The sequence below is a fragment of the Pygocentrus nattereri genome, chromosome 4, assembly GCF_015220715.1.
Source record: "Pygocentrus nattereri isolate fPygNat1 chromosome 4, fPygNat1.pri, whole genome shotgun sequence".
NCBI classification, from domain to species: Eukaryota; Metazoa; Chordata; class Actinopteri; order Characiformes; family Serrasalmidae; genus Pygocentrus; species Pygocentrus nattereri.
In genome coordinates this window covers 3,842,552-3,857,551 of record NC_051214.1, presented here as the reverse complement: position 1 = coordinate 3,857,551, position 15,000 = coordinate 3,842,552, and the positions used below count along the sequence as shown (strand labels likewise).

General features: G+C 41.5%; 1 protein-coding gene across 10 annotated transcripts in view; it reads right to left on the bottom strand.

Moving 5' to 3' along the window:
* LOC108414024 (DNA (cytosine-5)-methyltransferase 3A-like) overlaps positions 1–15,000 on the bottom strand; it is a 131,515-nt gene that overhangs the window by 11,275 nt on the left and 105,240 nt on the right. For all 10 annotated transcript variants that reach the window (XM_037538069.1, XM_037538066.1, XM_037538073.1 and 7 more), the window contains 10 exons: positions 14,417–14,671; positions 13,670–13,828; positions 12,056–12,163; positions 9,638–9,794; positions 8,245–8,385; positions 6,893–6,937; positions 5,966–6,045; positions 3,458–3,570; positions 1,769–1,952; positions 232–316 (listed from right to left, as the gene is read on the bottom strand). In XM_037538069.1, the coding sequence (XP_037393966.1) occupies positions 232–316; positions 1,769–1,952; positions 3,458–3,570; positions 5,966–6,045; positions 6,893–6,937; positions 8,245–8,385; positions 9,638–9,794; positions 12,056–12,163; positions 13,670–13,828; positions 14,417–14,671 (1,327 nt within the window). The remainder of the gene's footprint in view (positions 1–231; positions 317–1,768; positions 1,953–3,457; positions 3,571–5,965; positions 6,046–6,892; positions 6,938–8,244; positions 8,386–9,637; positions 9,795–12,055; positions 12,164–13,669; positions 13,829–14,416; positions 14,672–15,000) is intronic.

Below are 15,000 nucleotides of genomic sequence, written 5' to 3'. Positions count from 1 at the left end.
ACCTAAATATGACTATATATATATCTATAACTTTTGCGCAGGCTATATTTTATATTTTATAGATTTCTTTCCCAATATGGTAAATTCAGCCAATAAACAGTGACTGTGCACTAAAACATGCAGAAGTGTGTTGACTTTTCATTTTGAAAAGCAACGAAAACACGTCACTTGACCAGGGGTGCACAAACTTTTGCTTTCGACCGTACACATGAATGCGATCAGTGAGCTGACCTGTAGCAATGCCGTCAAACAGAGAGAGAACTCTGATTGGCTGCCTCTTCTCTGCTGCTACAGGAGTGTAGAGTTTAGGAGGTTCCTGTGAGAGAGATGTTAATAAGACATTACAGTTAGATGTTAAATGACCGATAAAATACTGTAATTATAGATTTACACCGTTTTCATCTAATTACAGGCCATTTTCCCATATCATTTGAGACATCAGGCATTCTAGATATAAATGATTATCATAATAATTATTATTATACTTCATTAGTTATGTTACATATCGCTGGTGTCGGAGCAAAACCTTGTACCTCCAAAACGGTGACTTTACAGGAGAAGGAATAAACCTACTGTACTTTTAATGGAAGTCAATGGAACCAGACGTCTTTCCAAGTCATTTTGTGTCGTTTCTTTTAGTCCAATCATCATGAAATTTACACACAATGTAAACGCGCTCAGGCATTTTCAAATGATGCCAAAAACTGAAAAACGTCAAGAATGGAGATATGAGGTTTATGTACGACAGCAGCGATTTATAGAACTAGCGTATTAGAGTGATGTATAGAATAAGAGCATATTTGTTGTATTCATAATGCATTTTCAAAATAAACCACTATGCAGGAAGGGATTTAAGTTGGGGGTGTAGCAATTTTAAGCAGCAAATATGTGACATTAAAAATCATATGCCAGTTTTAGATGATTTTTATATGTCCGGCCCACTGTTATGAAAATGTAGCGTTAAATCAGATTTTTCTAAATTTCTGCATATTTAAGCATTTGAGATGTAAACAGAGCCGTTCTGAGCGGTTCGGTGTGGAACGCTCTGTTCTAGAGAAACTTGCCGAGTCAGAGCCGTTCACAGTGGTGGTGATGGGAACCAGACGTCCCCCTCTAAAAGCTCCTCACTGAAAGTTCCTACATGAGATGGTTATGAACTCACTGCCTGATGATGCTCTTTTACGACTGTATTAAGAAAGTTGTGGTATAAAATTTATGTTTTAAAATCAAGGCAGAGGCACACATACGAAATAGTCCCTATAAGGAAACCTATTTTTTCAGGTTTATGACTATTTTTACCATCATCTACATTCCATATAAGCTCAGAAGACTCGTGTAGGTTCTCTGGTGGTTCTGGATGGTAAATAAAGTGTCTATATCTGTGTTGTAGTCATGGTGACGTCTGGTTCCCATCACCACCACTGTAAAGACGTCTGAACCGTTTTACACCAAACCCTCTGAATCCCTCAACTACTGAACGCAGAAATTCTGAAAATCAGTGAATTTCCCCTTTTAATACCACAGATTTTGAAAATATCTGAACAAAACATAAAATAAATACACAAAGTCCACTCTAAAGCAAGAGGCAGGCACAGGCAGGTCTTTACCACACTCAAATGATTTAAGCTCTATTCTCTAATATGTTTTTAGCAGTTGCAGTCCGACAGTCCTGAACTGACCCCTACGTCCTGATCCTGTTCTCTCTCACAGACACACATCAACAGCCACTGAAGTGGAAGTGTGTTAGGCGCAAGTGTGAGTGACTCACGAACTCCTGGTCATGGTTGTTGGCGAAGAACAGCTGAAGGCGCGATGTCCAGTCATCTCTGCGCCGCAGCAGCCCAAACACATTCCTGCTGACGCACATGTAGCAGTTCCACGGGTCCTCTCTTATAGCAGCCTGCGCAGAGCCAGTGCCCACCAGCAGATCCACACACTCCACACAGAAGCACCTGCACACACACACACACACACACACACACAGAAATATAAACCATACATATACATGCTGCAGCTCAAAGGCACAACAATATACCCAGATCAGCCATAACTTTAAAACCTCCTTGTTTCTACACTCACTGTCCAGTTTATCAGCTCCACTGACCACATAGTTTCTCTTTGTAGTTCTACAGTTACAGACTGTGGTCCATCTGTTTCTCTGATACTGTTACCCTGTTCTTCAGTGGTCAGGACCCCCATGGACCCTCACAGAGCAGGTACTATTTGGGTGGTGGGTCATTCTCAGCACTGCAGTAACACCGACGTGGTGGTGTTGTGTTAGTGTTGTTAAGACTGTATATACTGTAGCAGCTACTTGGATGCTGGATGGCATTTTAGGCTATAAACCCCCCCAAGATTCACTTTGAGGCAAAACAAATTAATAAAAAATATTAAAATAGCAAACAATTAAACAAAGACCAGCAGCCAAAAATGTTCACTTTGGCCGAAGTTTCGTCTGTTGGACAAACATTCAGGCCTCAGATATTTTTTTGTGTACACATTTACAAAATCAGGTTCTTCAAGAGCTGTGGTTCTATTAAGAATGCTTAAATGAAATGGTTCTTCGGCTTGATGGAGAACATTGAACCTGTTTGAAAAGAGTTCTATATGGCACCAAAAAGGGTTCTGCTGTTGTCGCAAGCTTGACATCATCACAACAGAAGAACCAGTTTCTATAAAAGATTCTATATAGAGCCATACAACACACCCTCCATCGCTCTGAAGAACCGGTTAACCGCGCTTAGAACCATGGAAAGCTTGTCTGAATGTTATTTAGCTTGTTGTTTGTGAGCGAAATGCACGTCTTTTTCACATTTCACTGCTGCCGGAACAAAACCTTGTATGTCTAAAGCGGTAACTTTGCAGGAGAAGGAAAAAACATGCTCTACTTTTAATGGAAGTCAATGGAACCAGACGTCTTTCCAAGTCATTTTGGGCTGTTTCTTTTAGTCAATTCATGATGAAATTTGCACACAATATAAATGGTAACATGTATTTTCAAATTATATCAAAAAATGAAAAACGTCAAAAATGGAGATACAAGCTTTTCTTCCGACAACAGCGATATACATACATATATATATAAAATCATTATTAATGAATATTCTATAAATTTAGTTCATTCAAATATTAACACTTTTCTCAGCAAATAAACACAAACTACACAAATAAACACATTTTGAAAATGTGTCTTGGGGGCCTAAGACTTTCGCACAGTGCTGTATCTCATTATTACATTTTATTACAGCTTCCGGGAAATAATTTGAACCTAATAAGCTGTAGAATCTTAACATCATGAATCATCTGATATATTTATCTGCACCAGATTTGGTTTAAATTACTGAAAAGAGTAAAAATCTGAACTCCAAACTTTTGAACAGTGCCACAGACGTAAAGGCACGAATGCGCCGAGACTCAGGAAGACGCATCGAGAACTGACACACAAACACACACGTACCTGCAGCAGTTGTTGTTCCCACACATAAGCACCTCTCTTCCCCCACAGCAGATGGTGCAGTAGGACTGATATCCGTCATCGTCGTACTGATACGCACACTCCAGGAAGCAGTTCTGCACACAGTACAAGGCCTTGCTGAGTCGCTCACGGTATAAACAGAGGCAGTTCGGGGGGAGACTGACCACATGTGGAGTGGTGGACGAACTACACAAACCACGTACTTGAGTTAAAGTCGAGACCCCCAAGGTAAAATATTCCTCCAGTAAAAGTAGAAGTTCCTCCCTTTAGACCTCCACTTGAGTAAAAGTACTAAAGTATTTCCCTTCAAATGTACTTAAGTATAAAGTAAAAGTACTAAAAGAGTAATTCTGGCTCTGATGTCCTGTTATCATTTTTATAACCAGACTGGCTTCATGAACTCATTTCAGGTGAAAGTCCTCCAGCGTCTCTCTTGGTAAACCAGTCTTTTAATAGAACGTCATTAATTAGTGACGCTGACGTCTATTAAAATGATCAGAAGCACAAAACACTGAAGGTAAACAGTTTCCATCAGGGAGAACCGAGTGGCTCTGAAATCACTTTTTACACACAAGCAAAGTTTCAGTTTCAGATTTATTTACAACTTAGTTCCAAGTTTAAGTTGAATAAAAACTGGCTTTAAACTCAGGATCACAGATGAGCTCCTTTACTATGTTGATCTGTAGGCGTCTGTTCATAAACATAAACCAGCCCAAACTCATTTACTATAAAATGAAATGGTGTTTGTAGAAATTCAGAAAAAAGCCGCGTCAGTCTCGACTGCATATGTGGACATATTTCTATATTGAGCTCTATTTACACAAAGTTAGGTTAGTTCATCATTTATGTTGAACAGACTCTCCCAAAGTTTTACGCTGCTGCGCTGACGTTGAACCGAGTGCTGCACTGGGTCGGTATGACCAACAGGTCAAAACCAGCTCTAAACAAAGTGACCGCTGGGCCCTGATTGGTGCTCTGGCTTTGCGCTTCTTTCGTTTTGACATGTGACGTTTTTATACACACAGAAACCAAAAGGAACGACAGATTTCTCAAAATGTAGGAGGAAAAAGTCGGATATTAGACTCTGAAATGTAGTGGAGTGAAAGGAAAAAGTCGCCCAGAACGGAGAAACTTCAGTACAGATACACCAAAAATACTAAAGTACAGAAACTAATTACATTTACTCAGATACTCAGTTACTGTCCACCACTGCCACTGTGTGAAAGTCTCGCTCAGCTGAAAGAGGAAGTGTAGAGCCAAAAATGTACAGAAGAGAAAGTAAGGAAGCTACCGAGCCCCGCTGGTGACTTCCTGTACAAATAAGAATAATGTGTGGCCACAATTTAGTAAAGCATGCGAATGAGATCCTAATCCACGGCCATGACTTAGTAAGACAGGATCTTGTTCCCACGCCTTACTAAGACAGCCATGATTTAATTATCTCATTCTCATGCTTTACTAAATTGTGGCCACACATTAGGATCTCGTTTCCGTGCATTAATAAGACGTAGCCATGCATTATATTTATTTATATGGGACGTCACCAGCGAGGCTCCATAGAAACCATCAGTATTTCAACACAACTATAGAGCTGGAAGTCCGGAGAGGCCACAAAGTCACTATAATTTTCTGCATTTTTAACTTGAGAGCTTGTTATCTTGAGATCTCAAGATAACAAGGTTGTTAACTTGAGATAACGAATCAACTATCTTGAGATCTCAAGACAGTGAAGTTGCTACCTTGAGATAATGAGTTAATTGTCTTGTGATCTCATGATAAAGTTGTTATCTTGAGATAAAGAGTCCTTTCTTGTGATCTCCAGATAACAAATTTGTGATCTTGAGATAACGAGTTAACTTTCTCGTGATCTCATGATTACAGAGCCCTGCTGGTGACATCCTGTGTGAATAAAAATAATGCGTGGCCACGACTTAGTAAGGCGTGGGAATGAGATCACCGCCAAAGTCATGGTCATGCATTAGGATCTCATTCCCACACTTTACTAAGTTGTGGCCATGACTTAACCATCTCAGTTCCACGCCTTACTAAGTCGCGGCCACGCATTATTTTTATTTATACAACATGTCACCAGCAGGGCTCCGCACATGATAAAGTTGTCATCCTGTGATAAAGAGTCAACTCTCTTGTGATCTCAAGACAGTGAAGTTGCTATCTTGAGATAACAAGTGAACTATCTTGTGATCTCAAGATAACAAAGTTGAGAAACACCACTCAACCAATCAGCTTGCGTGGCCGTAACTAACTGTTGTAAGATTATGGCTGTATTTCTAAACACACTTTCAGGTTCGCAGGTTTGGTCGACTGCATGTATACGACGTGGACAAGTGTGTCAATTTATTTACAACTGTTCTTTAACCCCTCAAAATCCCAGGCATGTAATACAACTCTGAGCCCACTGGTGGTCCTGGACCATTTAAGGGGTCACCCATTGTAAGAGTTCCATATCCAGACCCTCAGTATGTGTGGTACCTTGCAGCTCTGACACATGGCTCCAATGAAGAGAGGATGTTCGAGTGAGACGTTCAGACTTCCACAGGATATGCACATGTCTGGACACAACAATAACAACCACAACATCAGCTTCACGGTTCACAAAGAAGGCCTCAGAAACAGTGGCACAAACTCCCCAGCTGTGCTGCGGCCCCTCAGGAGCGGGTGTGGGGTGTACAGCAGTCAGGACATACATTACATATAAAGCGAAAGTCAGAATAAACTGTCATATTAAACAAATATGCTGTAAAATGCATTTGTTTTAAAATATATGGGGAAATATTCCACACAGAAATGTTCTAAACTCACTGTCCACTTTATCAGCTCCACTTACTGTATAGCTGCACTCTGTAGTTCTACAGTTACAGACTGTAGTCCATCTGTTTCTCTGATACTCTGTTACCCTGTTCTTCAGTGGTCAGGACCCCCATGGACCCTCACAGAGCAGGTACTATTTGGGTGGTGGGTCATTCTCAGCAGTAACACTGACATGGTGGTGGTGTATTAGTGTGTGTTGTGCTGGTCTGAGTGGATCAGACAGATCACAGCAGTGCTATTGGAGTTTTTAAACACCTCAGTGTCACTGCTGGACTGAGAACCAAAAATATCCAGCCAAGAGCGTCCTGTGTGCAGCGTCCTGTGACCACTGATGAAGGACTAGAGGATGTGCAGCAGCAGCTGAGCTGTCATCTGTGACTTTAAATCAACAAGGTGGACCGATGAGGTAGGAGTGGACAGTGAGTGGACAGTGTTTAAAAACGTCCGACAGCAGTGATGTATTTGATAAATGCATTTGGAAACCTTTTACTGAACATACAAGCTCAGATGCAGCAGCAGTGACCATTAACTCTCTAACTGGGGCCAGAGGTCAATGAAAGGGCAATTTAAAGACGACACCCGTCTCACCTTCAATGTTCCGGCACTTCTGACGCACCTCATACACGAGTCTCTCTGGAAAACACACAAAAGGACAACGAAGTTTGGCTTTGGCTACTGATAAACCGCGAGTACAGATGGTGTCGCTGCGCAGGGACTTTCCTTTCTGCTTCTCTGTTTTCTGTGTATCGAGTGGGATTTTGTGTTTCCTAGTGAAATCAAACCTCTAGCGGAGAAGTGTCTTGAGCACTGACCCCTCTTCTGACACTAGAGAGGAGCAGAGATTATAAACCCGATCTAATGAAATCTCATAGAAACACATCTGCGCTAAAAAGGGGTGTATGAAAATATCGATACACTTGAGTATCGCAATATTATGTTTTGTGATACTGTATCGATTCTCAAAAACACTCCGTTTTTAATGAACGGTTTACATGCTCCGATTTGCGGCAGGTGGTCCGTTTTATGTTGTGTTTAAGCACAACCGACCACTAGATGGCAGTGTTGTAATTTTTCTTTATTAGGCTTTTTCTTTTACTCTGATTTTATGCATGTGAATGCGTTTATTCCATGACAGTTTTCCTTCATTTAGATTTCACAAAAATGCAATGTATCACCTGGCTTACAGTATCACGATATATCACGATATATAGAATCGTAACACTAGTATCATGATGTATATCGTATTGCCAGGTTCTTCCCGACACAGGACAGGGAGTGAGCAGCGTTTTTAACCACTGCGTCCAATTTTTAAACTAAAAATCTGTCAGCGTTTTTTCTTTTGGCCACAATTTTCAACTTTTTTTTTTCTTTCAGCTAAAAACCAAAAGTGCTGCTTTTGACCATTTTCAGCTGAAATTTTGGTGCAAACTTTATTGAAATGTGTTTAGTTCACTCAGGGCTGCATGTGTAACTGAGTGTGTGCACTGAAAAAATATATTGTCAAGTAAAATGATCTTAAATGTAGTCGATATAAATATTTCTAATGCTGACATCGTTGTGACCTCATTTTAAGATTATTTAGCTTATTTCTAGCCCTGTTTTAGTTGTTTTAGGCCACTTTAATAAGTCAAATGATCTCACTGTATTAACAGGCATTTTTGCTAGTAGTAAGAAATGTGCTGGAAACCAGCCGAATTATCTGCCAGTAACACAGTGAAACCACTTGACTTATTAAAGTGGCTTAAAACAGGTGAAACAGGTTAAATAGCTTGAATAATCTTATAATAAACTCATGACGATCTCAACATGAGACATTTTAGATAGATCGACTAGGTTCAGGTCCATTTCACTTGACAAGATACCATTTTTTGCAGTGTGTGTTTGAGTGTTGGACGTCTGGCGTGTATAACAGCTCATGTGAGTGTATGTATGTTTAATACCTCTGGTCCCTTCATCTATAATCTCTTTGATTTTGGGCTTCTCCAAACTGCTTTTCCTGGGTTTCTTAGGGGCCGGGCAAGCTGCAGCTTCTGGCTCCACCCACATCTCTGGATACACCTCAGTGTAGGGACTTTGCTCCGCTGAAACACACACACACACACACACACACAAACACTGTAAAACACACCTTTTGCTTTATCTTCAACATAAATACAAGCATGTGCAAAATAGTACAGGAGAGGGAAAAACTACTTTTAATGTAAGTTGATGTAAAGAGGTTTTATTCCAAGTGATTCTGGGGCTTTTCTATTCATCATATAAGTTCAGCTCAGAGCAAAGGACGGCTGGCGTGTTAGAAATAGGAGATTATGTTTGTCTTGGGACAATGTCGATATGTCCCTCACCTGATAACTGACAAATCAAGCATTTAAGCACATCATTCAATCAGGTGTCCAAACAAGTGTGACAGTATAGTTGTATACTTAACGGCAGTACAGTAATGCACCCGGCAATAAAATGATAAAGCTAATTATCAAAATTACAATTTTTAAATTTTGATTAAGCATTCTTGATGTATTTTCAATACAATGATTACACCATCATGTTCATCTGTCAGTCTATCAGCAGCGACATCTTTGAACCTTCGAAGACTTCGAGGCGCCTTTATCACAAAAAACTCGATTTTCTTTATTTCCTAAATGAAGAACTGGGTCAACATTGTTTATTCTCTCCAGCCTGTTTTGTTCACTATTTGTGTGATGTCATGCAGTCACATTCACGTATATCGCTATCGTATCGGAACAAAACCTCGTATCTCTGAAATGGTAACTTTACAGGAGAAGGGAAGAACCTGCTTTACTTTAAATGTAAGTCAATGGAACCAGACGTCTTTCCAGTAATTTTATTCAGTTCTTTTGGTCCATCTTTCGTGAAATTTACAAACAATGTAAAGTCCAACAGACATTTTCAAATTATGTCAAAAACTGGAAAGCGCCTACAGCAGTTTAGCCCCGCCCACTCAGGTTGAAGTTGTAAGGAGTGTTCTGAGTGTTCTGCCTTTTGAATGAGCCAAAATACAAGACAGCCAGATAGAACAGAGCTCGTTTAATCGGCATAATTCACGTAAAAATGATTTTTGGTATATTAAACAACATAGATGTTAAAACGGGCTTCAGGGGAAAATAACATATAAGAGTAATAAGCACTTAAACAGCTGCTACATTGGTACACTTCACGTGATGATCTGTACCTTCAAGTCGCTTTATTCCTACATTGAATGTTGGACGAAAGGGCTCAGTAAGTGTTTTTGGCCTCATTTGAACATGATATATACTTGTTTATGGATATGTTGAACGCAGCATCAGTACAGAGTCAGTGTATTGGATGTGTAACCTGGCGGGGGCTCCAGGCCCTTGGCTCCGGTTGGAAGGAATCCTGCACTGGCCCACTCGATCATCTGTCTGGTCTGCAGCTCAACATTCTTCGCCGAGTCGGAGTCGTCGGTGGACACACACACCGGGAACAGCTTTCCTGCCCGCATACTGGCCGTCTGCACACATATGTATGGGAATTAGAGCTTGAAATATGTGTTGGGTCAGAGTCATGTTGGTATTTTACGTATGGCTCCCACTTTTAACAGATTTATTCCGCTTTTTTCACTAGTCTTCCTCCCTATTTTCATGAAGTAACCAGGGACAATTTTACTTCAGCGTTTAATATATTATTAATATATCCACTGTTTTTAACTATGATATAAACAACGGGGACATTTCCAATTGCATGTGTTTTGACTATAGTAACTGCTGTACTGTAATAAATAATGATGCAGCCCGACTGATTAAATTAACTTGGTAAACCGTGTCAGAAATAGTAAACTATGGAACTATGACGCTCGCTTCTGGTCGAGTTTTACGCAGCAGCGTTCTTTAAAACTAGGCGAGAAAGTGGTAAAAGTGCTCAGTATATAGCGCCCTCTGTTGGCTGAAACAAACACAGTGTAAGATATCTGCCTGTCTGCTCTGCCGCAGGTCTTTTTTAGGACTTTCCTGTGTATTTATATTAGCAGTTGAAACCGAGGACATTTCTGGGGACAGCTCCAGCCGGGGACAGGTGACCAAAAAGGTCACTGCTCCTGGAAAACGGGTGTGTCACGACTTCCTCCTCCCACTCCCCCATGTGCTTTTTGTTTACCTTTTGATAGTCCACATGTTTTCTTTGTTTTGTTTTTTTTGGTCCAGCCCCCTTGTTTAGTGACTCCGCCCCTGATTCGTTTCACCTGTTTCCGACCTGTCCCACGTCATCCCTGTAATTACTTAAGCCCTGTGTTTGCCCCTAGTTTTCAATGGTCTTTGCTTGTAAGCCTTTGATCATGCTGATTGTTTGATGTGTTTGTTTTGCTTGTTCGGGTCAGCATTTGGATTTCCATGTTCTTTGTCATGTCTGTCCCTCCTGCTCTCTGCATTGGCCATTTGAACCTGGACTGTATCGACCACGACCCTGGATTTGCCCTTAATAAAAATCTCAGCACATGCGTCCGACTCCTCGCTCCGCGTTACAGGGTGTCTGGCCACCTGGCTATTAAATTATGGAGTAATGTAACCAGAGCTATCATCACAAATGAATGCCATGAGAGGTTGTGAAGTACTGTGGTTATGTCACAGGGAAGGGTGTTGTTAGGCACTTCTTTTGTAGGACTTTTTACACAATTTTTCAGAAAATAATTTAAATTATTATTAATAATATTCAACATGAACAAGTATTATGCCAAGAAATGCAGTTATGGCATCGTTACCAAGGGACTGCTAAATGAGGAGAAGAACGTTCTGTCTCCCACCACTGTGTAGCGTTACATTAATGAACATATAACACAGCACTGTTTTTTTTTTTTAACCCTTCGATTTATAAGTACCTTTTGGCCACCAAATTACCACCATTCTACAAAGAGACGTCGCAAACAAATCACTCTGAATGACTTTGACTCTGCGCAAGAATTTCCTTTCAAATACTGTTAATATGAGCTCTTTCTCGATTTTGGAGATTCAGTGTTCTGAAGAGCCGACTCCTCAGAGATCAACACAGCCAAAACAGCAGTGCTGCTGGCAGGTGACATAAATTCATTTGATACAGTTCACCAAAGTTGAACTTCACAACAGAATCAGCGTGAAATTTTTTCGCTTTAGAAGTCTTCAACACGAAATAGCTCATTGAAAGATTCGCTGTCAAGCACGTGTGTGGCTGGGCCTTCACTGATAATGATGAAGATGATGGAGCAGTTTGGGTTAGACCATGTAGGCAAACTTTGGACAGAATTCTGTACGACTCGGGTCAGTTTGGGTTGGGATCAGAAATTGTTCAGGCACGACTGAAGCTTGAACAGGAATCCACAGGACACACACACGCAATTCCACAGTCTGTATGGAAAAACACATTGACTTTGACATTAAACTTCATAAGCATGTGTGTGAGATTGGTGTGTGACAGTGAGAAAGTGTGTGTGAGTGTGTTTTGTAGTGCTACACTTGTGAGGACCCCATGTCCTCACTATGACAGGACTATATGAATTTTTTGCTCAGGTGAGGACCGGCAAAAAAGCCTGTGTTGTTTTCACCACAATTACCTTATTTGAGCAAGAAAATGGCCTTTTGGTACTGAGATTAAGGTTAGGGTTAGGTTTAGGATTAGGTGTCGTATTATATAGCTAAAGTAAGACAAAGATCAATAGAAACCTATGGACGTCCTCATATGTATAGCAGGATAAACGTGTGTGTGTGTGTGTGTGTGTGTGTGTGAGAGATGAAGAAAAAGACTCACTTGTAGCACCTCGTAGATAGCTTTTCTGTACATGGGCTGTTTGGTGTAGGTAAGCTGATGAAAGGCAGTAGAAAATGAACTCAAAGGCAACAGTTTTTCTACACACACCTGAGGAGAGAGGAGGAGAGGATTATGTAAGTGACATAAAGACTCTTAATCGTTTTTTATCAAGACTGAGCCAAATATGAAGTGTGACAGCCTCCTATTTCAGGTCTAATTTCTAGATGTAACAGATGATTGCCTTCTAAAATCTGATATGAGTCAGCTTTCATCTCCATCTTCACAGCACCCTGAATTATCTCACTCTCAAAACATCTCTCAGCCTGTACTGCACTCCGTTCCCTTTTCTGCTAACACACTGTCAATGTCTGCGGAGGTCAGAGTAAAATTCAGTTGGATGACTGGCAAAGGCCCTGTGATCAAAATGCTATTTTATTTTGTTACATCATTTTTAATGGAGAGGTAGTTCCTCAGTCGTGGGGACGGCATGCTCTGCACAGGCCTGGACCTCTACTGCATTAACAAGTGAAATACAATGACATGAAAAGGGCCCAAGTCCTCGTTTAAGGCTCAAAATGTAGCACTCACTCCCAAGTCCACGCAGTCCATATATGGAAACTACATTACCAAAGCAGCTCATTTGGAATTCATCATGGTTGTGATGTCACAACCACAAATGCATCTAAATATGGTCACTTTTTTTGCTCCTCCAGACAGTGTGTTATGGGAGTGAATGAAAAATGTGGGGAAATTATTAAATGTTGTGCTGTTCCAGAATGTCAGTAAGCAAACAGACCACTGCAGCTTCTAAAGGATCATCACATTTATGTATGTATATATATATAAAATGGTCAGGTAAAGTTTTGCCCCACAGGATTGCTGCAGCGTTACCATCAGAATAGGGAACATTTGTGATCTTTTGACCGTGTCTTGATTGTTGAAGCCAGACGAGCTGGTTTGAGTATTTCTATAACTGCTGATCTCCTGAGATTTTCACAAGCAGCGTCTCTAGAGTTACTCAGAATAATGCAATAAAGAAAAACATCCAATAAAGATCAGCATTTCTGTGGACAGAAACGCCTTATTGCTGAGAGAGGTCAGTGGAGAATGGCCAGACCAGCGTCAGAAAGACAGTAACTCCTTGAGGTGGATGGGCTACAACAGCAGAAGACCACATCACCATTTTTGTCAGCCAAGAACAGAAAGCTGAAGCTGACCAAAACTGCTGACGGTTGAAGACTGAAACAAGCGTAGCCTGGTCTGATGAATCTCAACTTCTCATTAGGCACACAGATGGTAGGGTCAGAATTTGGTGGCAAAGGCATGAATCCATGAACCCAACCTGCCTTGTGTGAACAGTCCAGGCTATTGATCCCAAACAGCCGTCATTTGAATCGCTTGAACAGTCTATTTGAATACTGTTGCTGGCCATGTGCATCACTTTATGGCCTCAACAATAAAGCAAAAGTCTCAAACTGGTTTCATGAACCTGACAGGGAGTTCAATGTTCTTCGGTGGCCAATCGATATGCATTCAAATTGAATGTATCTTTTGTTTTAATCGTTCTTAAAACATTTTTTTTGAGAAATAATTCTGAAAGTCTGGCCCACTTACCACAGAGAATTTCCCATCTCCGAACCACATGACCCATCGAGTTCCCTCTGCAGCTCGACTTCTCCCAGTTATCCACCAAGACACGATGCGGCCGGGCCACCAGGAGAAACCCCGCAGCTTCCCCCACACCAGCACGCCGATCCCAAACCCGCGGCCATCCTTACACAAACGCACAAAATTATTTATTATTTATTATCATCATCATCAAACTATCCATGTAATGTCCTTCTGCACATTTTTATTTATAGTGTTAGTTAGTGGGATATAAGCTTCCATTACTTGCTAGCTAGCTTAGTTAGCTACATTAGATTCCTAGCTCTAGTGCACCAAACGTCTCTGATGCATCTTCTAAGCCGCATCTCCTTCTGGGTCCTTCTGGGGGTGCTGGAGCCTATCTCAGCGGTCATCGGGCAAAAGGCAGGACACACCCTGGACAGGTTGCCAGTCCATCAAAGGATGGACACATTCACTCACACCCAGGGGCAGTTTACCATGTCCAATTGGCCTGACTGCATGACTTTGGACAGTGGGAGGACACCGAAGAACCCAGAGGAACCCCATGCAAACATGGGGAGAACATGCAAACTCCACACAGAAAGGACCCTGGTCGCCCGGCCGGGGAATCGAACCCAGGCCCTCCTTGCTGTGAGGCAAGCGCAGAAAGCAGTGCTACCCACCGAGCCACTGTGCCGCCTCATTCACAACAGAATCTGCCAAATATAAAGAATGTAAAGAACGTAAATATACCTCATATTCTGGCTCCGCCTCGCAAGACCTGCGTAGGCTTTTGTTGCTGCAGGCGACGGGAACGGGTTCAGGCGTCGTGGCAACGGTGGGGGAGGCGGGGTCTGTGTGCTGTTGCTGAGGGGGTGGAGTCTGAGGGGTGGGAGTGGGCGGGAGACTGATGACGGGCTGCTCTTCCTTCTTCTGAGCTTCTTCTCCGGATTGGTCCGCCATGCCGTCGTTCATCATCGGCTCCACCTCGTGGGCCTTCTTCTCTTCCTTAAGACACAGACGGATACGGATGAGTTAAGGCTGAACTGTGTTTTGGAGACTAATTTCGTTCGTAGGTTTGTTCACGTTTGTAGGTCACATACTGTCTGAAACTATATAAGCTGGACTATTAGAGATTATTTAACAGTTAAACAAGGTTTGAGACAAAAGTGTGGTGATGTAGGGATGAATGAGGCTCATTAGTTAGGTAACACTGATAGAAATAAAAGTTCTGTAGAGGAACATTTCTCGTTCATCGAGCTATAAACAGTGTAAAGGTTCCCTCAAAGATTCTACAGTGGCTCTAAGGTCTGATAGTGAAGCTTAAATCAATTTCT